The sequence below is a fragment of the Embiotoca jacksoni genome, unplaced genomic scaffold (assembly GCF_022577435.1).
Source record: "Embiotoca jacksoni isolate LCO1_2020_lvr unplaced genomic scaffold, fEmbJac1.0.p SCAF_15, whole genome shotgun sequence".
NCBI lineage: Eukaryota > Metazoa > Chordata > Actinopteri > Embiotocidae > Embiotoca > Embiotoca jacksoni.
Window position 1 is genome coordinate 6,223,538 of NW_027185285.1, and position 25,135 is coordinate 6,248,672.

A 25,135-nucleotide genomic window follows, 5' to 3' on the forward strand; every position below is an offset into this window, starting at 1 on the left:
GGGAAGCCATTTTGGAAATCTGATGGTTGTGCACTGGCACAACAGTCCCTCGCTGCAGGCAAACTTTTGTGTCTTTCTACTAGAAAATACCGAGTAGGATCTGTGGGCCCGCATAAATAAGGAACCTTTGGGGTTCCGCGCGTCGGGATGCTGACAGAAGTTTGCGCATCTTCCGTGATAATAATGTGTGGATCTTGTTCCTATGGATTACGCTCTTAAAGAATAATAACATACATGGACTCAAATCACGCGGGCAAGTTGGCATGCTATTATGAATAACATCCTCTATGTTATTGGAGCTCAAATGTTCTGTTGTGAATGTGTCTACGTTTTATTGGGATTTATTTTTGTTTTTGCTGAGCTCCTTTACCAACAACTGTTTTGACAGCGAACGCAACCTCAGGCCTTATTTTCTACGGCAATTTCTACAAATCTGCGACATTATCGTCCATCAAATGTATCGTTAATGACTAATAGTGGCCTGTAAGTGCGTGTTTTCGCTGAGAAATGTTAAATGAACGTGTGCGGTGAGGTATGGGAATAGTGCGTCGTTGCTCAAGCCTGTAAGTCAGCGCTTCGGTGGGTGACGGCGTTGTCTAAATACATAGCGTCTAAATTTAGCAACGGGCAATGTGAGAATGTAACCGGATTTATAAGTCATAGGGCCGGACAATCTGCAGTTATAATTAAAGTAAATGCGTTGTTTTAAACGGCACCAGTCTGAGACGGTGCGTTCACAGTAGGTGGACGACAGCCGCAGGACTCAGCTGTTTGCCCAGTTCGTCGCAGGTGGTTTGCGTAAAGGAGGCAGCAAAACAGACGTGTTATGTGAGGTGAACCACAGCACTGTGGGAAAGAAGTCCGCTGTGTAGCATGTTACCTGTACGTGTGTTTTTGCGGGACGCCCTCGTGGTCTGTTATTGTTCAGCCTCTCTCTCTCTCTCGATGGATGAGCTCAGTGGTTGTAGCCCAGTTAATGCACTGTAGGGTCTGGTATTTAATTTTGGAGTCCCCAGTTCAGCGATTGCATCGTTATTCATTGCACCAGTTGACATGTTGAAAAAAAATTAATCCAGGCTGAATTTAAGTAGTCCCCTTGGCTTTTGGGTATTTGTTACCCTTTATCCCCCTTTTTGGCTTGGAGACTTGGGTGCGGATTTAAAACATGATTAAGATTATGCTTCGAGATTTTGGTGGTGGATTTTAAAACCCATCTGTTTTTGGTGCTGCTCCGACTTTGCCGTCACCTCTCGGTTTGATTAAATAGCTTAGGTCCCTCTTGCTCTTGATTATTTATTTTTTTGGATGGAGTGGCATGCAGCTTGGTTAATAGTTTTCTGTGGCCAGAAAGACCAATTTAGATGCACACAATATTACATTCATATGTAATGCAGAGTGGGGGTGAAACCATTATAAGAGGCAACTCAGTTTTTTTATAGCCAACATTGGCTAACTACTTAAAGTGTGCTTGGCAATATTGGCTGCCAGTGTACATACACTCAGTTGCCTCAACACAAAGTTGAGTGTACCATTCAATACAACAACACAGTTATAACTGTATATTCAACTGTTATCGGATGGCCATTTTGAAGGATGCAGTTCGCAGTGCTATTGAGTTGAATTGCATCATACTAGGAGGTGTTTCTTGCGCCAGTCACTATATATGTCTCTAAATCCTCTAAAATGACCATAAAGTTCAATTGACACCTCTCTAAAACATTTTAACCTTCACAAACTAAAACTTAATTGCAGGATTCTTGTATTGGACTACAAGTGTATTTGATAAACCAGGAGCTGTATTATGGTAACAGTGTTTACACAGCCTGTTCAAATAATGCAGGTTTCACTATGAGAGGCTCAGCCCTTAGGCTGGTTGCTTCCCGCCCATTGCCTGAAAGTCAGCCCCACCCCTTGCTGTTTTACTGGGTTTCATAATACCCAGCTTACTCAAGCAGTCACTGTAGGAGAAACTGTCTTGGTGAAGAGTCTGCTTGACACAAAGGGAAAGAGGATTGCTCCGTCCTGTCTCTGCCAGCCTTTTCTATCGGTTCCCGCCAGGTTTTCGGACCGGAGGAGAAGAGACAAGTCATTCATTAGAGCGTCACTGGTGTCCGTAGCCTTCGTCAACAACCAGCCTGAGCCAACATGCAGGAAGAGGTCAGCCAGCTCTCGACCACAGGCAGAATCACAGTAGCATTGTTGTGTTCCTGAGGAAAAGGAATGTCTAACAGCTCTCATTAGGGCCTGCCTGCGCTGGGCTTTTTGACATGGTTGTTCAGCAAAGCACTAACTGGTGGTTGTGTTTTCTTGGAGAGCAGCCCAGTGAATAGTGCTAGAATTGATTGGGGAGGAGGCGGAGAATTTGCTGGTACTGCAATATTTTCAATGTGTAGATGCAACGCTGAATCTTTTCTTTAAAAGTGGTTAAACTGTGGCAGGCTTGAGCTCACTGGCAGAGCTAATTTGTGCGCAAGAGACGGGCTGAACAAGGCAGTGCATGTGTTTTTTGCGAGTGTGTGTGTTTGTGTAGAAGTTAGTTTGTTCTTGTTATTTTCCTCTGCCATGTCACCTTTTGGCTAAAAGAGTCCTATCCCTTGCATCCTAACTCTTGCAGTCTAAACAAAGAAGAATGACCATGGATTTTTCCCAGCTGCACACGTATACACCACCACAGTGTGCTCCAGAGAACACCGGCTATACTTACTCTCTCAGGTGAGACCTCAGTGCTGTGCTGCGGTACTCCGGCTGCAGCATCAAGCAATCAGTCCTATGGCATTTCAATTACACCACGCATGTCATTTGTGGCTCCAGGTGGCATGAATGGAGCAAACTTGTCCTTGAGATGCTGCTGCTGTTGCATTTTAATCAGCTTTAAGACTTTGTACGTGCAGTGTCGACCAGCTACTCCAAATTCCATTTGATCTTGTTGTAGTTTCCTTTTAAAAGTTTGTTATTGCGTGATGTCAACTTTAATACTAGTATAATAACTGTTGTCAGTTTCCTCATGTCATTTTGAAAGTGTAATATAATGAAATGTTTCTAGACTTTCATATTATCCCAGAGGTTGTTTTTACATTCTTCACTATGTGTGTGCTGATTTAAGCCTTTAGGAGCAATGAGCTCACTGTATATCATTTATAGAATGCAACTTGCTTTAATGGTTGAGCCCTGTGTCTCTCAGCTGATTCAGATTATTAGCTTTTAATTTAAAAAGGCAATAGGCTGCAAACAAAAATCCAGCGCAAGATGTTTTAAGTATTTGCTTTTTGTTAGATTGCTGTTTTTTTTTTTAGCTTGGAGAAGTTTTGTAAAACAGTTAGTGCCTTCTCTAAAAATACCCTGTGGTTGTGGTTTGATGAGTCAGCCTCATGATTCAGTTGGGCTGTGTTTTTTGTATGCTTTAGTGGGGAATTGGAAAGGCCTCGCTCAGGGTAAAACAGCATGTACCTATACATACTTTTACTATAATGTAGAATCAAGGTGGCTTCGCTAACCTTAACTTGTTGATCCTTTAAGAGAAGTCAGAATTGGTGTTGGACTTAGTTTTGGGAATGTACGCCATACCTGTAACACCTGCCTGTCCCTCATCCAGCTTATGCCGTAGGCGTCTTTGACACTTCTTTAAGAAGGTCTGAATGTGGAGGAATGTTCTTGTCTTTATTGCTGTCACTGTTGATGAACAAGACAGAGAAAGGTATTTGGGTGTGAAAATGAAATCCTACCTCGCCCTTTGCTTTGCTCACTGTCTGACTTAAGGGAAAGGAAGCGTGATTGCATAACTATTATGTGAGAGTATGGAAGTGTTTCGTAAAACATCGAGTCGCCCTCTCATTATAGGTTTACCAATGTGTCTTGCAGAACACATTGTGAAAAGTGGAGTCAGCACACCTGCAACACTAACGCAACTGAACAAACTCAGACTGTTGTCTCTCTCGGCAATTATATGTCACATTATGTGACAGTTCTGTACTGTTAACAGTGCCAGTTTCTTTCTGTAGTTGATGTGTCGGCAGCAAAATAACTTCAACTTGTCATTGTTTCAGGTCAGCTTTGTGGCACACGGTGCATTCCAGCAATGTAAAATCAGGTAACTCGTAGCAAGTCTTCTGAGTCATCCTGTGAACTGTGGCAGAGTAAGATGAATGTGCAATGAGCTAGTTTGACACCCCACTGGAATCTGTCAGGTAGACTGTTAGGCTGGAACAAGCTAATCGTATTCCTTTGAATGCAGTCAGCTGAGGAGCTATTAATGAACCTCACAGTCACAACCATGGCCCTGATCCCAGGATTAGACTAATAGTTTCTGCTTCTTGACCAGCTAGTAGAGAGATCTGTTGTTTTTATTAGCCTATGTCCATTGCAGCCGAGAGGCTGCTAATCCTCAGCTCCCCCTGAGAAGCAAACGTAATGAAATGTTGCATCTCTTTGTATTTGCCTGCATTCTAAATACATCGTAGGACAGCTTGGCAGTAGATGTTGTATTTGCTACTTGTTCAAAGCTGCAGCTTAGTGTGTTCAGACTTGGTATGCAGGAGTACAAGAGAGCAGTGCAGACAGGCAGGGTCAGGTGACAGAAACCGTTGGTCCATCTGTTGTCAAAACTCAAAAGAGCAGCGACAAGTTTTGTGCCATTGAATAGTCCAAGAGAAAGAGGAAGAGGAGGCCTGCCTTCATGTTCTGTTTGCATCCATGATCAGCTCTGAGAAGCCCCCCTCAAACCAGAGGGTGGCCATGACAACACGCAGGGTTTTCTTTACTGTTGTAACACTTTTTCAGAGCACCTAAGCTTTTGTAGCTCCGCCATAAGCTTAGTTTTACCAGTGTTTGATGATGATTATTTTTTTACGGCAGACAGTACATTTTTATGAGTATCGTAACGATGATAATCCAAAATTATGGGAAAATGCATAGTTTTTAGTTAAATATTTACCCACTACTCCTCACCATAGCACCTCCAGAGGCCTTGGAAAAAAAACCCTGACAACATGGCCCACCAGCCTTGTGTTGATTTAATGAGTGTTGTTACAGCAAGAGGAACACTTTAATGAATAGATTCATAACCTAACAAGGTTTAATTTAGAAAATTGAGAGTTTTCTGTGCTTTCCCACTTCCTTACAGCTGCGTTGACTCTACTCTTTACCAAATTAATGCTTCTTTGATTTTATAAAAGTGTGACATTTTTGTAGCTTCTGAATTTATCTCCTGGAAATAGTATAATTCATAGGAGAAGATACAATCATTTTTGTTCTCAGTGAAACTATTCAGATAAAACTCCACTTTAGTGGAAATAAAGCTCAAATCTCTCATGGAAGATGATGGAAAGAGGTGTCGAAATTGATGGAAATACGATAATTTGAATTAATGAGTAGTAATATCATCATTCCTTTTGAAATATCACACATTCACAGATGCAAGCTCTCACCTTCATTTGACTGAAGTGGTCTATGATTTAGAGATGTAAGGCATTGATAAATTCTTGTAGTTTACAGCTCTGCTGGAAAGCGGAACAGTCGTACTCTGTGGCTGAGAATGTAGCTGCACCACCTCCAGAAAAACAGGCTGACTGCGCCCGTGTAGTCACTGGGAGTGTGTGTGTGTGTGTGTGTGTGTGTGTGTGTGTGTGTGTGTGTGTGTGTGTGTGTGTGTGTGTGTGTGTGTGTGTTGCGCATTGACTCACACAGGCCCTTCATATTTGATGATTGTGGAAGTGGGTCAGTGGGGCTGGAGCCTCTGGTTGGAGTGTCTTTTTTTTTCCCCCCACAAGTGATAGATGCAGTGTGACAATAGTCAGCAGCAGTATTGATTGAGTTCTCTGATACCGTATATGGCTATCTATGAAGAATAGGCACCGATGAGTAATGTTAAAGATACATAAATTGTAAGATAATAAAAGTAGAAAACCTACACATTCAGCCTCCCATCCGTACAAAGATTTATTTAAATGCAAAAAGGTTGTCTCCCCCCCCCCCCCCCCCCCCAAGCCTATCACTCATTAACTTGATGTTCATTTAAGATTATTAGCTGAGTGAGCATATAAAATACAGTAGTTGATTGCAGATTTGTACCCGTGAGTCATGCTCTGCAAGACGAGGTTCAGAGATGCAACCAAAGCAAGCTCGAGCTGAGTGCCCTGAGATCCAGCTGGACAGTTGTTGTTCATTCTGCCGTCACAGTTGTTTTGATATGTGGTCCAAGTGTGTTTCGGCACCGCTGGTCAAGCACCAAGCAAATGACAGCAGCTGGATTCTGGAGAGTTGGCCTACGGCAAAGTTATTTCTTGTGAGCGTATGTTTAGGTATTTCACATGCCGGAAACATTTCTGTTTTTGTCTGAGCCCGGCATGTGTTCAGTCTGTCTTTGGACGTGGTACATGTCCAGCCTATGTTACTGATCGCAGTCTCTCTGGACCCTGGGAGCTGTTTAAAGTGGTCTCCATAGCAACCACAGCAACATGAAACGGCACACTATAGTGCTATAGCGTGTAGAGCGAAGTACACCACAGAGAAAGTGGGGCAGAAGGGAAGTGCTGTCTGTGGGAGTAAAAATGACGGTGGGCTGGAGCAATCTTAAATGCAGTGCCAAGTCCTACCCACCCAGAGATAGTTGGATGGAAATTTGAAGACTCTGCTTGGGCCCAGCCCCCCCAGATCCTGGTCTCTGGTAAATATAGTCCTCAGCATTGTGAGGGGAAAAAAAAATCTCCACTGTTTAAACAGTTTAGAGAAACTGGAAGTCAGATTGTTGTATGTTTGTGCTGTGATTTGGCATTTTTGCCAGAGGTCCAATAATGTCAGTTGGAGGAGATTTAGATAAATTGTTGGGAATGGATAATCAAATATTCAGTATGCTTGAGCCAAATTGCAGCAAGTCTCAAAAATGATTTGTTGTTGGAACAGATCTAACCCAAGAAGATTTAGATACATGGCTGTCGCCTCAAATTTTCTTGGGCTTGCAATAATCCCAAATAATGCATTCTGTGCTGTCTTTGTACAAAAAAAAAAAAAAAGAGGACAAAACATTATTTATTTGTTGTGAACTCATTACAATAGATTTGCATCCCAGAACTTCAGCTTAGGTTATATTGTGATCACTTTGTGTATTTAACAGAAATTAATCTCATGTTCTTTTCATTTTGACCGTTTTATTTACCAATGGAAGTCAAGCAAACAGAAAAAAAATAAAATGCAAAAAATGTATTCAATTCATTCAGGACACACATTTAGGTTTTTACCATATATTGCAGCAACATGCATTTTAGTTTAGCGGCGTGACTCTGTGATACGACACATTATCCTTGAGAACACAAACCCACCCTTACAGTGCCTGAGATACACAACATTTAATGAGCAGGATATTAAAATATTCAAAATTCACATCAAACTAAATGCTTATACTGGGTGAGACTGCGGAGGTGGAGGGAGAGAAATTTCTGAAAACAGGTAGCAGTGTAGCAGCAGAGTTGCTGAGCTCAGCTTTGCTGTATGCAGACTGGGCTGCCGAATGAAAGAGAAACATCATGAAAGTAAATGATGTTTTGCTTCAAATACATATTTTGCATATTTTCTCTAGCAGGCCAAACAGATATTTCTTGGAGTCCAAATGTTTTCTCAATCTTTTCAAATGCAAACCACATCTGCTGTGTAGATGACAAACAACAAGCTGTTTGTCCTTGCTTGTAAACTTGATGTTCACATGATGTCTCTTCTTGTGTATTCTGTATGCTTTGTGATGGGATAAAAAGTTTGCCTGCACTATAAAAAGCAGGCAGTGTGTGGGCGGGTGGCAGGTCCCTTTAGTGGTAGGAAGCCAAACGTGGCACTGGAGGTGTAAACTCACCAGAAGAGATGTCACTGGAGCTTATTTGTCTCTCGTGTATCTCTCCGGATGAATCTGAAGGAAATGATGACGAGCTGGTTTATGCCTCAGTTACCTGGTGGCTTCTGTGAACTCCTCACCGCTATAATCAGGTTTCTTGATGTCTCCGAGGTACGTAATCTTGATGAGCCAGTAAAGAGCAGACATTGGAGAGATGGCCCTTTCACCCCGTGGGCCGATACTTTCTCAATGATGCAAAGGCATTCATCATGTTGCATTTACACCTGGATGAATGGCGTAGATCCAGTAAGTCCATCTGGAAGCTGTCTGAAAGCTCTGATCACTTTCCAGTTGTGCGTGCACACATCAAATTTACGTAAAAATCTTAAACCAAACATAGATCACGTTCTGTATAAATAGGGTTAACTTGAATACTTGTTTGCAGAGGTGCTCAGAATATCACAGATCCCAACCTCAAATTGCTTGTTTTGGCTGATCAGCTATTTTGTTTTGAAGTCTATCTCGATCTTTTTTTAAGGTCTTGTCATATATCCTGATAGTGTTGTATCACCTGTTGTCCCGTGATTACCACCAGCAATAAACTGCATGTTCATTGCTTGTTGCTCAGCATTATAATGTAACCAGAAAGCAGCCCAGAAGCTGGTGGGATGTAGGATCCTATCGGATCAGATTCTTTGTGTAGTTGTGCGTTATAATAAAGTTTGGCTGTGCCCACTGAGTGTGGGAAGACAATCAAAGCTCCGGTGTTACGTAAGGTGAGCTTCCAGGAAGCTGAATGTCAGGATGGAAGTGTCCTCTCTCTCTATACTGTATGTCTGTCTCTTCATCTGTGTCTTCTTCGCTCTCTTCTGAAAGCTCTGTGTCCATCTTTATTTATATCACGGATGTGGGCCGTGTGAGCCGCCTGGGAGAGAGCGGCACGCAGAGCAATTTGGATCCCCAGAACAAGTGAAAAGAGTTTGCAAACTAATTGAAGGTTGTTTGGAGCTTCTGTTGAGATCTTGAAGGAGGAGTTGTTACCAGCACTGCAGGGAGATACACGCTCTGTTTAGTAAAATCAAAATGGGATTGGTGGCGGTGTTGTTCAAATGAAAAGCCATGTGATTTGCCCACGAGCTGCCAGGTAGAGCAGAAGGTTGCACTAATGTTTGTACTTGGCTGCGGGCTACACAGACAGTACATTGTTTGTCTAACACACATCCAGCCCTGCCCTTCCCTGCAATCATTATGAATCATGGATCTGGTGTGATAAGCTAAACTGTGTTTTTATGCAAAAGAAGACGTGTATCTTTGAGCAAAGTTTTTTTTAATTTTTTTTATTTTTATAGTTCAGTACGTAACCTGGAAACGAGCGTGGTGCTCTCACTGCAGACCGCACTCACTGGATGAACTGCTGTGTGGCTCATTTTGCCCACTCGAATGCATACATAGAGTTTGAAACTCCGAACAGATTTGCAAAAACAAACTTGGTGTTGCCCCGCAGCTATTTTCCAATATTTGAATCAAATTTGAATAAGACAAGCAGTGACACAGTGATATGGAAAAGGAATTGTTCTGTTGATATCCAGCCCACCTGTGTTTAGGTGCATACTATTAACTCGCTCTTACTGCTTAAACTGTGTCCCCCGGAGTCCTCATGGTCTCTATTGTTGTAGTCATTTTCAACTACAGGCAAATGGGCAAATTAATATTGTATACATGTTGATATGTTGATATTGTACATGGATAAGAATTTGATGTTTATCTGTCAATAAAATAGCACCGTTTATGTTACTTGCTCCTGCAGGCAGCAGTGCTGTTCACTGCCTTCTGAAACGATTTATATTGGTGGTTTCATCTGGTACCACTGCAGATGATATCTGCATTCCTTCTGGTTGAAAAGAAAATGTCTTTTCAGGGACTGAATGTTCGCTTGTACTTTTCTTTTTTTTTTTTTACCCTAGGCGAGTGTTCTGTCACGCATACATATACTTGAAACAGTTGCACAGTTTTGTTTGGTTATGTGGTTTTAAACCATTGTATCCATATCTCTGACTCTTTCCTTGATTTTTTTTTTAATTTTTTTTTCCCAGCCCCAATTTTTGGGCAACTCCTAGGTATTAGTTTGGTGTGCATACGTTGTGATATTCTACTGGTGTTGAAACAAGTGGAAGTTGGGGCTTTTGCTTCTTTTTAAAAAAAAAAATGGCAGATATGTGCAGTAAATGGCCACGTGTCCTAAACAACTTTTACATGTATTTATATTCACGCTCCTTGGCAAATGCTTAGAGAAGCTGGTTCATTTTGGAACAACAGCGTACAGAGGGGAAAGGTACTGCCCTGGTCATGTGTCCAGAGAAGAGTCAGTTGGATCAGGAGGCAGAGCGAGGAGGACGAAAGCGCATAATAGGCTCTTGCCGGGAGCGTGTAATCCTCAGGGTTTCGAGTCAGAGGGAGGGCCGCAGAGCAACCTGTATAATAAAAGTGCATGCTGAAATGCATGCAAATGTATGAGTTCATTTGCTCGTGAAAATCATGTGTTGTGTGCAAGACTTTGCAAACACTGTACAACAGCCTCTGACTGGAAGTGCGTTCTTGCGCCTTAAAGCAGCCAGCTCTTGTTCAAACAGTGAAGGTGGGTAACAGGAAGTTTATTCTCTGTCTGCAGTGACGGGCTGAATGCAAATGTCCAAAGTCCGGACTTGCAAACAGACCTTTGGGGACTATTGACAGTCCCTGTAATGTAAGCTAGTGTATAAGTGAAAACAAATAAATATCTAAAAAAGAAAATTATTTTTATGTTACTTGTATAATTATACTTGCTTTTCTATCATTTAGAAAGAGGGCACAGGTATTGTATTATTTCACTGCTTGTCTGGTTCCACCAGCTAAGAGGCATTGTTGCAACAGTATGTTTTCTAATGGTTCCAGTGAGTGGCAGCTGCTGCTCTGTTGCCTGTTAGTCATTTCTGAATGTTGGCCTTGTCTCCGAGTGCCTTCTCTGCCAGGTGGGTGTGGCCCTGTGAGTCAGAGTGAAGCATGTTTCCACTTACGGTTGGCTTTGGATTGCTTTTTTTTCAGCCTTCTTGCATACTTTGGGGGTGTTTACTTGGTTTATTTTTTTAAATTTCATTTTCAGGGACACAGTGTGCTTATCCTTTTGTCCTATCTGTCTCCCTTGTGAGTGAGTCACTTCCTGTCAAGAACACTGACAACAGCTCTATAAACAGGCTGTGTTAATTTTCGTTCGACAAAAAAAAAAAAAAAAAAAAGCCAAACACATCAGGAAGTGCGGGATATCACCTTTCAGTATAGATATGTGGTTTAAGTCACTCAGAGCCTGTTTGTTGTCTCCAAATGAATTTCTATGCAGCAGATATCGTTAATGGCAATGCCGTGCCTTGTAATGAACTTTTAAACAAGTCCTCCTTTCATTGAACTTTTTTTTTTTTTTTCTTCCAACTTTCTCACTCTTTCTGTTCTTGCTGCATTCCTCCGTGCCGTCTCTCTCAGCTCCAGCTACTCCACGGCAGCGTTAGAGTTTGAGAAGGAGCACCAGATTGCTCCCGTGTACGAGTCGCCCAGGATGTCACGACGGAGCCTGCGTCTACAGACCGGTGCCGGTAACTATGGCAACGAAAGCCTGGCCGATTACTCCCAGAACCACAGCAGCAACTACACCAGCACCACAAAAGAGACACGGTGAGACTAGCAATGGACACTTCTCTCCCTGACTCTGATGTGTTGCCTTATCGAATAGCAACAGTATCAACATTTTCATCTATTTATTTCCGTGCATACATCTATAAGTTTTCCCAGTACCCACTTGTATGGTATTTGTAAGTTGTGAAGCACCTGTTGGCGTATTACAGTAACTTCCCAATTGACCATTAAAACCGCAGTCATGTGAAGTTTTTCAGAGCTCAGTGACATTAGATTAAGCCTAGATGTTTTGTTGGTTTAGTTTAATTCCTACATAATGTACAAATAAGTTGATTCAGTCATCCAGTTACTTTGAAATAACTGGCAAAAAAAACAACATTCAGGAGTGAGCCACAGTAACAATTAATAAAGCAATTAAACTGAAAGAGAAGCATGTAGGTTAACTCTGGGTTCCCACTGGTCATGGAAATTCGGAAATATCAGGGATTTATAAAAACTCTTTTCCAAGCATGGGAAGTCAGGAGATTTCATAATTTGTTTGGCCAATTCATGGAATATCATTGAATTTAGTTTTTTGCATGTTTAAGTTTTAATTGCCATTTATCAAAATGTAATCATTTCCATTATTTTTCTGCATACAATATTATTTGACTTGTTTCATGAGTGGATTTATTCCCTTCCCGCTCATCAACAATTACTTTAGTGAAGCTGTGCGTTTTCCTGTAGGTGCTAGCGAAGGCAAACGTGCCAAGAAAATACAAATTTCAAGAGCTTTGGCTCCAAAAGGATGACTTCAAAGATTGGGTAAATTAGACAACAGAAAAGCCAAAAGTCTGTAAAACTACCATTGATCTATTAAAATATGAGAGAGGAAGCCTTTTGATGCAGCACCAACATTAAGAAGCATGCTGTCCACATATAGCCGATAGGAGACTCAACTTTGACCCGGGTGCCAATCACAGCTCAGTTGCAGCTCAGTGGAGGTGCATCTTTAGGCGAGGGCAGCCCTTGGAATTTTTTTTTTTTTTTCCCCATTTAAAAATAAATATTTTGTTCCGCTTATTGTTTAAGTAGCTAAAAAAAAAAAAAAAAAGTTTTGTACTGAAAACGGCAGTGAACTAATAAATAAAGATCACAAATGGCTGGGAATAAAATAATGTCGGTGGATTTTGTCTGATTAGCACAAAGGCAGACTGTGATCCTGGTTAATATACGTCACTGAAATTCAGTTTTAGTCAGTGAAAGTCAAGGAATTTTACATCTGATTTGGAGTGGGAACCTTGTTTACTGTATATAAATATGGCATACGTTTTGAGATTGTTAAAACAATTTATTATCTAAGTGATAACCATCTGTGTAGTTTTTGTTATAATTTTGTTGTGTTTGGACATAATATTCCTGCTGAATCCAACATGTCCGGAACTTCTTGAAGTTTGTTGAATGTTTCTGGGCACACAACCACTCAGAAGTACCATCTGGACGAGTGAGTCAGTAGATAGTTGTAAGATAGACTAAAGTCGTATTCACAGCTACTGTAAAAGTGCTATTAGGAGAAGTGTGAATATATGTGGGTTAAGTGTAGTGAGTGTATTTTGTCAGCATTGGACACGCTACCCTGTGCCACTGCATTTGCTGTATCGGGACACATCTTGAATACTTTTTTTTTTAGTGCTTTCAACATGCCTTTCCTAGTCATACACAATCTAAAACTCACAGCTCTATCTGTTCCTATCTGTGCTGTCCCAGGACGCTACGGAGCAGAAAACAGCAGTCCACTACAGGCTCCCTGACTTTATCATTGAGCCAAGCCGCCACACCGAGGAAAAACCTCACCTTCTCAGCCACAAGTACCCCGATCAACAACAGCAGCGACCTTCAGGAAAGCAACGCGGCGTCTGATGCCTCTCAGCTCACCTCCATCCTGGACCGGTCCTGTCTGAAACAACACACCGTCACAACAACCACCGCCAGAACTGTGGATGGACAGTGGGGTCAGTTCAAAAAATAATAATTCCAGATTCCGTCACAAAAGAAGCATTATGTTTTTGTAAAATATTGAGGTTATTTGATCATTTTAATTCCACCATTCAGGAAATATATGGTGAAGATGGTGAATATTTTTTAACATGTTAAGAATGATTAAAGAGATACTTTCATTTGGTCTTATGGCTCTAATTCCACCGCGTTTCAGAGCAAACAGTTTTATTTTTTACTTTATTTATTTATCTACTATATATATATTATTATACTTTAATTTAATTGTTTTGCAGCTGTGGTTTATTAATTAATTTGCAAATGAAGATTTCAATGACTTAATAATAAGTAGCATGTGAATACAGTGCTTTGTTAAACATTAAATTAAACCACCCTAAATAGTGCAAATGGAATAAAATAAACTCTACTGGCTTGCATGTTCATGTATTGACAATAATCCGTAACAACACCCACTGCTGCTGCTTATTAGTGAGTGCTTTTACAGCACATTCATATTTCAAGGTTATTTTTCCAGTAACCCTAATCTAGGTTAGGTTAGGTTAGGTAGTTACTTTATTAATCCCCGAGGGGAAATTTTTTTTCGCTACAGCAGCATACAGGAAGCAATAGATAATAATAGAATAATAGAAAGCAATAAAATAGCAGTAAAAATATAAAATATAAAATGCACAGTATATACAGTACAGTATATATCTATATATATATTATATACAAACAACCAAGAACACAGACAACAGTGTTATTGTTGTGTGATGGATTTTGCCAGAGGTGAGTTATTGTACAGTCTTATTGCAGCGGGCAGGAATGATCTCCTGTATTTGTCCTTGTGACACGTGTACTCTTAAGTGTGATTTTAAATGCAAGACTTCTACTAGTATTTTATTAACTTTTAATGTGTGTGTTATTGCTAGTCATGCTCAAGTGTTCCCGCCCTGCAGGTATTTACTTTTGCAATGTGTTACTCTGACAAAGTATTCCATCCAACTGAAGCAACAACACATGTAATTAGTGATGCTATTGTGTAAATACGTTATGAAGTTAACCATTCCCCTGTCTTTCTTAACGAATGTCTCTAAATGCTGTGCGTCCTCAGGGCAGAGTTCCGCCCACAGCTCGTCGAGCGTCAACGGCGATGCCAATGCATCAAAGTCCCACACCTCGCTCGCAAATGGTTACATCTGCAAAGACTGCTCTTTACACTCTCAGAAGATGGACTCCCTCATCACACGGTCTTCTTCCTCGTCATGGTCATCATCTCATGCTGCAGAAGCCTCCACCGACGCCCTCTCTTCCCCCTCTTCACCTTTCACCAGGTTATACACCAGAGACAGGAGTCGGAGGAACAAGACGGGTGAGAAACACTTGTGTCTAGACTCGTGTTTTTTTTTCTCACATTTTTCCTTCTAAATGTTGAAATTATTGGAGCTGGAAGGTTAAAGGTCATTGTGTCCATGTCTTTAAGTTGTGATAATAGGAGTATAATTGGTAGTGTTGTCTCTCTCCAGGGTTCCTGGTGTCAATGTCTAAAACGTGTTTGCACTACGGCAAACAAGCTCTGGCCCCCATAGTGTCCTTAGTCACCCTGGTCTTCAACAGTGTGGCCTGGCTGGGTTCAAGGGCCAAGAGCCAATCAGGAAAAGGTATACAACAAGAGACTTTCTTTGGTCTTCATCCTTTACCCATCACTCTCTCTTTTTCTTCTCCTGTTTTTTGTCTTGGCAATTTCCTGAGCTACTCAGCTCCAAGTGATCTTGAAAGAAATACTGACTTCAAGAGTCCTGAGAGATTTATGCAGCTAATTTGAAACCGCCTCTCTCTCTTTATTTCTGTCTGAGCAGCCTTCTCATCATCACTCTCGCAGTCTCTTGGTATTTCACATGTAACTTTATTACCTTTTCCCCTTATTGGACTTCCCATAGCTCCCTGTTGTTTTTCCTCTCGGTGTATGTTTGGGGAATTCTTCTATCATCAACTTCACCTCCTTCTCGTCAATATTTATTTGTAGCATTTTGTCTCTAGCCATGACACGGTGTGCATTTTGACTAACAGTGAGCATATGGACTGGTGTGTCACCAGGTATCCTTGCATCATTTTCGGGTTCAGTGAGACATGCGGCGTCCTCCGGGTTATCCCAACTGTGGCTGTTTAAGCAGACCATTCTTCACAGGATGATGGGCTCCAGGGCCGATGGCTATGAAGGACAAGGTACCTGCTGTTACTACAAAGGGGCAAAGGGTCACAGCTCCTGACGTCTGCTGCTGCTCTTCTGTTGATGAACTTTCCTCTACAATCTCTCTCCTTCCTGAGCTCTTACTTTCTTGTTTAGGGAGAAAGAACCATCATATTTGGATAAATATGTAAACTCTCTTTTGAAGTGGGATATGACTTTTGAAGAATCTCGTCCATCACATCTGCTTCTCTCTCAATCTATCCAGCCTGCACTTTCACAACTTTGCATTTTATTTCTGAAAGAGGAAGAGAAAAAAGAAACAAAATTAAAAGCCCAACTACCATTGCCTGGCTTCACATGATGAGCTGCATTTTTGCTGCGAGTCTTTTAGTGGTTCTTTTCGTTGAGGATATGGCCACTTAAACGACAACTCAAGCAGACCTAACAAGACTCCTTGACTCGTACCTCTTGATTACTCATCATTTATTTCAAGCTCCTCAGATATGGTCTGCAATCAGTAAACATTTAGTTTTTGGTAAGCATGCACCCATCATTGGACTGCAGCTTTACTTTGTGCAAGGTCAGTTTTATTTCTCGTATACTGCTGATTTCAAGCTGGCTCTCTTCACAGCCGCAGAAGAATTTGATCAACCCTGAAGCCTGGCTTTCACCACCGTTTTTTTATTTTTTTTATTCTTGTTTCTAGGAGTTGTCACTGTGCACTCTCTTCACTGTTTTCACTTCCCTCTATTCTCATTTTCCTCATGAAGTTATAGAGCTCCGCAGCCGTCACATTAGTGACATGTGCATTTTCTCATCTTCCGTCGTGCACCTTCGTCAAAATCTTCTCACGCAACACGTCTTTGTCATGCAAATAAATGTGTTGTATGTATGTTGCAGCTCACTCGAGTTTCTGTGGCAGCATGAATGTGAAGGATCTGGTGACTGAAGATACGTCACATCTTAATCTCAATGGTTCCCTGTGTAAGCCTGCACACACAAACCACATACACATGTTCTCCTTCTTTTTTTTTTTTCTTTTTTTTTAAATCTCTGCCCTTGTTTTCTTATGTGTAGCCATGATTGACAGAGTTAATTATATGCATGACCTGTGTCGGACCCAGCGGGTAGAGGTTGTGTGAACTGCTTTAAGTAGTCAGCAGGCTGTTGACCGTCTTGACCTGCAGAAGCTTCTCTTTCACTTTAGTTTGTAAACCAAACCTATTTCAAGGGTCCAGTTTAACACGAAAGCTCCAAACATGACATGAGTGACCGTCGTTCCAGATATCAACTTCTTGTTTTTAGTCTCGTTGGGATTTTTATTTTGCATTTACACAAACAGGATAAAGAATTGAAACAGATGTGACACGAAAGGTCAAGTAGTCTTACAATGGAGAATTCAAATTCAGGAATAAATTAAATTGAACAAACTATAAATAAAGTAAGTTAAATACTAATGAATAATGGAAAATGACAGAAAAACAGAGTGAAGTAGCTCTGACAATATGCAGCTTGATCAAGGCCAATAACATAACTGAATATTGAGGCCTGTAATTGAACAATTAAGTGCACAGTAAAAGTGTTTGTCAATCATGAAACACAGCTCGGGGAAGACAACATGGCTGAAGTTTTTTCATCAAGCTTTGTGTGGTATGGCTTCACATACATGGCAGAGTTTACAGTATGCATGCTAGTGGCCTACAATTTTTTTCATAATATACATATAATTTGATTGCTTCTCTTTAATTTGTTCTGCCTATATAATTTGCAAAATTCTGTTTTCTTTTTTTTATTGTGATATTTATGAGTTTATTCACGCATCTTTTCTTTTTGGGCATTCTGCTTGCCTGCTATTCATGATTTTGGCATACGCAGGTGATGACTGTAAAGGGAAGCAGTACTCTGAGACACACACCGTCCTCCTCACACAGTCCTCCAGGCCTCAACGCCTGGTGGGGGCACTGTGGAGCGTCCTAGTTTATGCAGGTTAACCAACGCTTCTCTTTATGTTGATGACACCTTATAAATATACTGTTACATGCATGTTCAGGTCTCATACGTTTACAGCACAACCTGCTTGTAGCTGTGGACCATTTACGCTGTAATTAATCAATTTAAACCTCCCGCTTTTTCACCCTGTCTTCCAGGTCACTGCCTCCTTCTGCCAGGTTACTGTGTTGCGAGAGCAGGCAAAGCTTTAGGATCAGGGGCTGGGACAGCAGCACAGAGGCTGCTCTCAATGTTCTGGATGCTCCTGGTAGCTCCAGGTTGGTTTTACTTTTCTTTTCAGCTCCGTAGAAATGTGCATTTTCTGGTTCGTTGTTGTTCTCATTCTCTGTACGTGTTTTTTTTTTTTATATATATATATATATTTCTTCTATCTGTCCAGTGAAGGCAGGCAGGGGACTTCTGTGGTTTCTTGCAAGAGGATGGTACCAGCTGGTGGCTCTTATGTCTCTCCTCAACGTTTTCTTTCTGACAAGGTAAGAGCCCTCCTTCTGTTAACTTCTGTCTGAAACTTGCAATGCATAGAAGAAATAATTTTAACATGTAAATGGTTTTCAAAATACTAAAACGGTTACATTTTATATTTTTGTATGAACAAAGTGTGAAATTACAAAAAACTGAACTTAATGTAACCATGGAAATGTGGTCACTTATGAACCTGAAGAGAAATATTAACCAAGCTTTATGGCGCTTTGCAGTGACTTTGAACTCATTGTTTAGCTGCCCAACATACAAGTTCGCCCCCAAGAGGCCACAATCGTTTCTTATTTAAGATGTAGTGACAGCACTGAATTAACAACATTCATAAATGTATTGCATACATATTTTTGATTTTGTAGTTATTGTAAAAGCAGATCTTCAGAGCTGTGAAAGCAATCATGATTGGATTTAAAAAAAAAAAAATTTTACCTCGAGTTTTGAAATCGTACAATTTTGACATCTAATTCAATATCTTGAGCTGAGCGTATTATGTGATGCCCGTTTTATCCTGAGCAGGTTTAACAGTTTTGATTCAATAAGGTCCTTTTCCTTTTGAACTGATAACATACACTGTTGTCATCTGTGTATTTATCTGATAAGTGTGTCATTCTGTGTTTCAGATGCCTTCCCAAACTCTGGAAGCTGCTGCTGTTCCTTTTGCCCCTCTTGCTCCTCCTTGGTAAGTTGATAAGAACTTGCAGTACTCCCTTAATTTACCACAGATATAACCCATTCACTGGGCACATAGAGAGAAAAAATAGTGTGCAGTGAAGCAGTAGATGGTATAACCAGCACACCTCCCCTGAGTGTGCTCCAAATCCAGTACCTGATTCATATCAGCCTTTTCAGGTCTTTTCTGTAGTTCAGTCCTGCTCATAATTGCACTTATTGATTCTTTGTTTACTTGCTGAAATACTCCACAATATACATACTTATCCCTTGCATCTGATTTGATTTTCCTTGTTTATTCCAGTTTTATGATTAGATGGAAGAAAACAGTTAAATCTAAGATGCCATGTTTTTACAGCTGTAGCTTTACAGTAAATACAAATATTTTCAATATCTTGTGTGTTGCTTTATACACTTTACCTACACTTTAGACTATTTTGTATCTGTGATGTTGAATGATCTAGAAATAGAAATACATTTCCAATGTTTGGAGTTTAACATCCCCGTCAAGAGTTTGTTTGAGTGACCAACCAGCAGATGAGTAAGCTTTTAACCGCACTTTCTTATTGTCTTTATGCAGCTTTATGGTTGTGGGGTCCGTCCACTGCTGTCCTGCTTGCCTACCTCCCAGCCATAAACCTAACCGAGTGGCGTCCTGTGTCTCCCCTTACGCTGTTGTCCAACTTGGTGCCAGTTCCTGCTTCTGTCCCTGCACCAGAGACTCCACTGGAACAGACCCCAGCCACCCCAGTCTCACAGGCACCGGTAAGAGAGAAAACGGAAGCTGCACTAAAGCATCGTTAGAGAGCACTGAGTGATGTGTTGGTGTATAAACCTTATTACACGATGTATATCTTGCATGTATGGTGAAATCAAGGGATGACTGTTACCACAAAATGTTAACTTTCTTTCTGTATCATTTCCACCCTTTTTCCTTCATTGCCCTCCTCAGCCAATCCTTCCCCCTGTGTCAGTCTCCAGTGTGGACTTGGAGCGTCTTCAACGTGTCGAGCGCCAACTAGCCCTATTATGGGAGCAAGTCCAGCAGGGTGGCCAGAAGCAGGAGCAGCGTCACGGGGACATTTTGGGTCTCTACAGCACCCTGAGGGAGCAGGTCCACACTCAGACCGACAGGGAGAGCCTGGGACTGTGGGTGTCCTCCCTGCTGGAGCAGAGACTTGGGGTGCTGCGAGGAGAGCTGGAGCAGGAAAACACTCACAGAGCACAGGTAGGTGGATGAGGATAAACACATGTTGTTCTGGAAAGTTAAAGTGTTGAGTTACAAGAGTGACATTTTGCTTAGAAAATTTACATGTAGTTTTACTTTTTTGCAGAGTGCTGAGCAGCAGAAACGGCACCAAGAGAATCAGGCAGCACGGCTGGCTGATTTAGAAATGCTGCTCAACGCTCTGGCTGCCAAGACTGAGGTATGTGCAACCCATTCACTGCTTTTCCACTGAGAAAATACCCTGAAAACATGCCTATAGAATGCATGGAGATGTGTGGCAAGGTGGCTTATTAACCTTTATTTCTCATCAGTTATTTTGATATGTGTTACAGGATAAGCTGATGTCACATTAAATGTCCGTGTTACCTGTCTAATTGCCATTTATTTCCCAATCATAAGAAACGGACAAAGTGTGATCACAAAGGAAAACGTAGTAGATAAAACATCATAGAAAGCAAGTAAATGATTAAAAACCACAAAAAGTTGAAAAGAAAGAGATCAAACGGTTAACACGAACCGACACGGTACAGTTTTACTGACAAAAGAAAAAGGGACATGTAAAAAAACTGTAGAGACAATGTTATAAAAGGAAAAACAATATCCTGACTAGCTCAGACAGGCAAGACAAACATGTGAGGACAGACATGACTCGAGATAAAAGCAGATCTGGTTTAAAAGTTTTAAGTCTGTATACAAAGGAACAGTGGTGCTGTGTCAAATATCTCATAAAAGTATGTTGTTTATCGGTCAATAGGGGTTTTGTAAATTGCCTTTTCGTTTCTGCCTTCAGTAACACTTCTCCGTGTATGTGTTGTAGGAGGTGCAGCAGAAGCAGCTGAAGTATCAGCATGAGAAGGAGGAAAAAGAGAAAGAGGTTGTCACTTCTGCAGCAGGCACAGCTCCTGTCAGGTACAAAAACCAAGAGAAATGAAGAGACTGTCAAATCTACATGATGACTGAATTTTCTCTCTTTTTTATGTATCATTCACATTTTGTGAGCAAGTTCTTAAAGATTATGGAAAGTCACATGCAGTTTTGTGTCTTTGGCTCAGGGTGGGTGTGAAGCAGGAGGAACATGATGCTCTGCTAGCAGAAGTGCAGAGACTCGAGGTCGAGCTGAGTAAAATCAGACAGGACCTGCAGGGCGTCGTGGGATGCAAGGGCAAGTGTGAGCAGCTGGACACACTGCAGGAGACGGTAAGTAACACAACGTTTTTTTGGGGGGGGGGCTTTATAGTCATATCACTTTTACATTCCCATACTGTAATGCTCTTTCATGAATTATTAATTATCCTGACAGGCATTCTATAATATTTCCCTCCGTTGTATTTCTGCGTTTTTCTTTCCCAGATTTCAGTCCAGGTGTCCTCCCAGTTGCGTAAAGAGTTGCAGGCTCTGTTCTTTGGCAGCGGTGGATCAGGGGAGCAGCAGGGAGAGGTTCCAGAGTCTTTGATCCACTGGCTTTCCCAACGCTACGTGAGCACACCAGACCTGCAGGCGTCACTGGCCTCACTGGAGCAGAGCATCCTGAGGAACATATCCCTGCAGCTGGCGCTCAACCACGCCCAGACTCTCGTTGAGGCAGAGTCCCAAGCCAAGACCATGGTTCATACCATAACCGGGACTGTCCAGCACGCTTCTGCTGCCGAGGGACTCACAGAAGAGGTAATAATTGTACACTTTCACTTACTGTGGATTTCCATCTTAATCACATTATCTAAACTCGGCTCCTGAAGTGTTGGTTTGCCATGTTTTGAGAGTCTTATTTAATCTTCATCTTTTGTGCTGTGTCTCCACCCCAGCAAGTGAAGCTGATCGTCCAGAATGCTCTGAGGCTCTACTCCCAGGATCGAACCGGCCTGGTGGACTATGCCCTGGAATCTGGAGGTAAGAAAGGAAGCCCATCCATCTCGGGTCAAAACATAACCCTATGATGGATAGAAAGGATTAGCAAACTAGCTGTTCCATAGCTCAGTGCTGTGCTCTAATTTACATATCTTATGCAATGAGGGCACTAGCAGGCTGGATGACAAAATGGTATTAATGGCAAAAGCTCAGACTCAATTGTTAAGTGTGTTAGTGAGCAGTCTATTGACCTACATCATTAAAATCCCAGCGGGGATGACCATCGGAACATTCTGGTAATTTAGTAGTGAAGATGTCTAATCGTAACACCTCAGTCTGATTCTGTCTCGCTGTCAGTAAAAGCAGTCAAACAAGTATTGTGTTTACATTATAGCTAGTATAAGAAGGACTGCAGAATTGAGAGTGGCCATGGCCTTGTTGGGTTATACTACTGCTATACTGTTTTGTTCTAGATACATTTGAAAGGTTGTGTAACATCAGCTATGAAGTTATGATAAGCTCTTAACTTTCACTAGGTTTGAAATTGTCAAGTATATTATTATATTAATCATTGTGAAAAAAAAATTCCATAATTCCTGTTTCTGTGTTTGTGTTCAGGTGGCAGCATCCTCAGCACCCGCTGCTCTGAGACATACGAGACCAAGACGGCCCTCATGAGTCTGTTTGGCCTGCCGCTCTGGTACTTCTCCCAGTCTCCACGTGTTGTCATCCAGGTGAGTCTCATCATGACATGTTCAGGGTAGAAATACTTTTCTGACGAGGGAAAGATGTAATGTCTTTTCATTCAACAATTGTAATTAGGTAAATATAACCAATCTGTAGAAAGCATCTTAAAGTGTTGGCTGCTTTATCAAAAGTAATACATTTCTCCTCCCCTCCATCAGCCTGATGTGTATCCAGGTAACTGCTGGGCGTTTAAAGGATCTCAGGGCTATCTGGTGATCCGGCTGTCCCTGAGGATCCTTCCCACATCCTTCTGTGTGGAGCACATCCCCAAAGCTCTGTCCCCAACTGGAAACATCACCAGCGCCCCACGCAACTTCACCGTCTATGTAAGAAATATAAAGCGGACCTGAAGCCATACAATGATACACTTGTTAATCCAATACAAGCATCAGTGACTAATGGCTGATTTTACTGATGTTTTTTTATTTGTTCAGGGTCTTGATGATGAGTATCAAGAAGAAGGAAAGCTGCTGGGGAACTACACATACCAGGACGATGGGGAGTCACTGCAGGCCTTCCCCGTTATGGTAACTTAAGAGACTCTTCCATCACCAATAGAAATCACTTTGGTGTCTGCCAGCATTTGCTGAATATTCCCCCTCTTTTCCCTTTCAGGAACAGAACGACAAGGCCTTCCAGATCATCGAGGTGCGGGTGCTGTCTAACTGGGGTCACCCAGAATACACCTGCATGTACCGCTTCAGAGTCCACGGAGAACCTCGCCCTCAGTGAACCAACCGCCACCGCTAAACGCTGGTATTCATCATGTCACCCATCTGTACATAGCTCTTGCCAACTTGTTTAAAAACGAAGGGGACTCTGCAGAACTGAGGACGTTTTTGTATGAAAGACACGAAGACACAGAAGTTGTGGATTGTTAAAGGAATGTGCCCAGACTGAATCATGAACACATGTTTTTGTATTATTGAAAGGATAACAGGAAAGTCTGCCTCGAGGAACGCTAAAGAGAAATGGATCCACGGAAGAAGCTGAAAGTCCCAGACCCCTTTTCATCAAAGGCCTCTTGCACTGAATCAGCCCATGAGGGCACCAGGCTCACATGAGCGGACAGATCCACTTTCCCCTTCTATAGGAAGGTGGACACTCGGAATGCGGGGGTTACAGACTCATCTCTGCCATTTCTTCACACACTGTATCTCAGTCTGATATGTTTTTTGTTCTTTATCGTATATATTTAACTGTTTGGGTTTTATTTTTTTACTTTTCCCATTAGAGTCTACAATTTTTTTAGGATCAAGACCACTGCATCTTTGCCTGAGATGCTGTCCCGGCATGTCACTCCCTTTTTATTTTTTCCCTGTCAAGTCTCTGCAAAGGCTTCAACTGAACTGTTTGGGCAGTCTGAAGGTCGGCCCCTCCCCAGGGGTGCACACAGGACATGTTATGTTCACGACATTGTGGGCTTGGCTTCATACTTTCACACAGCCATAACTAAGACTTTTGTTTTGTAACTGAACATGCTGCCTATGGACAAGCTCTGAATGTTTTCTCAAGAGGAGGCCGGATGCAACTTTCCTTTAACTACACAAAAAAAACACTATAAAACCACTGACCTGAGCTCTATGTGACTCAAGTATTAGGAGGCTCTTCACGATGTACATTAGACAAAATACGTGTCTGATTATGAATTGACTCATGGATTAATACTCGCATGTCACCATACTCTTAACTTTTATATGCATCCTGGATTTACAAGAGAGAGTGTGTGCTCTCTGAACGTTTGAGTCCTGTGCCTGGATCTCAAATTATCACTCAATGTTGAAAGCTGAATAATATAACTACTCTTGTAGACAAACGTTTGCTTTTCCTGACCAGATTCTCTTGTCTCCCTCTAGCGCAGTTAAATGTCCTCCTCACACAGACTCCCACTATTCTCAAACCCTGAAGGAATGTAATCTGTATATTTCATTGATAGCTGGTCCTTCATGATATCTACTTTTATCCGTGTTGCTTTATAAAAAAAAAAAATCATCCTGTCATTATTATTATTATTGTATTACTATTATTTCTACTGTTGCTCATCATGTTTTGTTTTGGGGGGGTTGTTGATGATATCAGAGGATGCACTGCAACAACTTGATAGACAAATGTTTGGCACAGGTTTTCATAATTTGTTTAAAAATGGGGGTGTGTGTAGTCCATTTTGGTTGCAAAAAGTCTAAAATGTTGTGTAAAAATGTTTTGTTCACAATCTTATTTATTAACAAGTCAATTAGTGGCTACAAGATACGAGTTACTGCGATGTATATTTTGTCAAAAGCTGTTCAGTGCATTTTGGAACCATCTTGGGACTTTTTTTTTTAAGATAAATGGCTATTTTTGTTCAGTCATGAGATGACTTAACTGCTTTGGAATATATTCCAATAAAGACTTTAATTTTGAAGAAATTTTCTGAATAACAATCATGGCTAAAGACTAAGATTACTAGAGTTAACTTTAGATGTTGCTCTCTTGTTATTATGTTATCATATCTTAACTAAAAGATGAGAAACAA

General features: G+C 41.4%; 1 protein-coding gene across 8 annotated transcripts; it reads left to right on the forward strand.

Moving 5' to 3' along the window:
* On the forward strand, positions 1-24,967 carry sun1b (Sad1 and UNC84 domain containing 1b). 8 transcript variants are annotated; one of them, XM_069149129.1, is made up of 23 exons: positions 1-253; positions 2,615-2,712; positions 11,330-11,518; positions 13,226-13,470; positions 14,568-14,825; positions 14,980-15,114; positions 15,551-15,679; positions 16,545-16,628; positions 17,520-17,630; positions 17,792-17,911; positions 18,034-18,127; positions 18,752-18,810; positions 19,381-19,565; positions 19,753-20,028; positions 20,135-20,227; positions 20,846-20,937; positions 21,081-21,225; positions 21,379-21,693; positions 21,831-21,915; positions 22,492-22,607; positions 22,779-22,946; positions 23,055-23,147; positions 23,236-24,967. In XM_069149129.1, exons 2-23 carry the CDS (start codon positions 2,630-2,632, stop codon positions 23,350-23,352), a joined length of 3,192 nt encoding a protein of 1,063 aa, XP_069005230.1. In that variant the 5' UTR covers positions 1-253; positions 2,615-2,629; the 3' UTR covers positions 23,353-24,967. The 8 variants fall into 8 exon arrangements, with proteins under 8 accessions (XP_069005230.1, XP_069005229.1, XP_069005232.1 ...); XM_069149128.1 differs by lacking the exon at positions 1-253 and adding an exon at positions 2,051-2,157; XM_069149130.1 differs by lacking the exon at positions 1-253 and adding an exon at positions 2,249-2,368.
* The last annotated feature ends 168 nt before the right edge of the window (positions 24,968-25,135 follow it).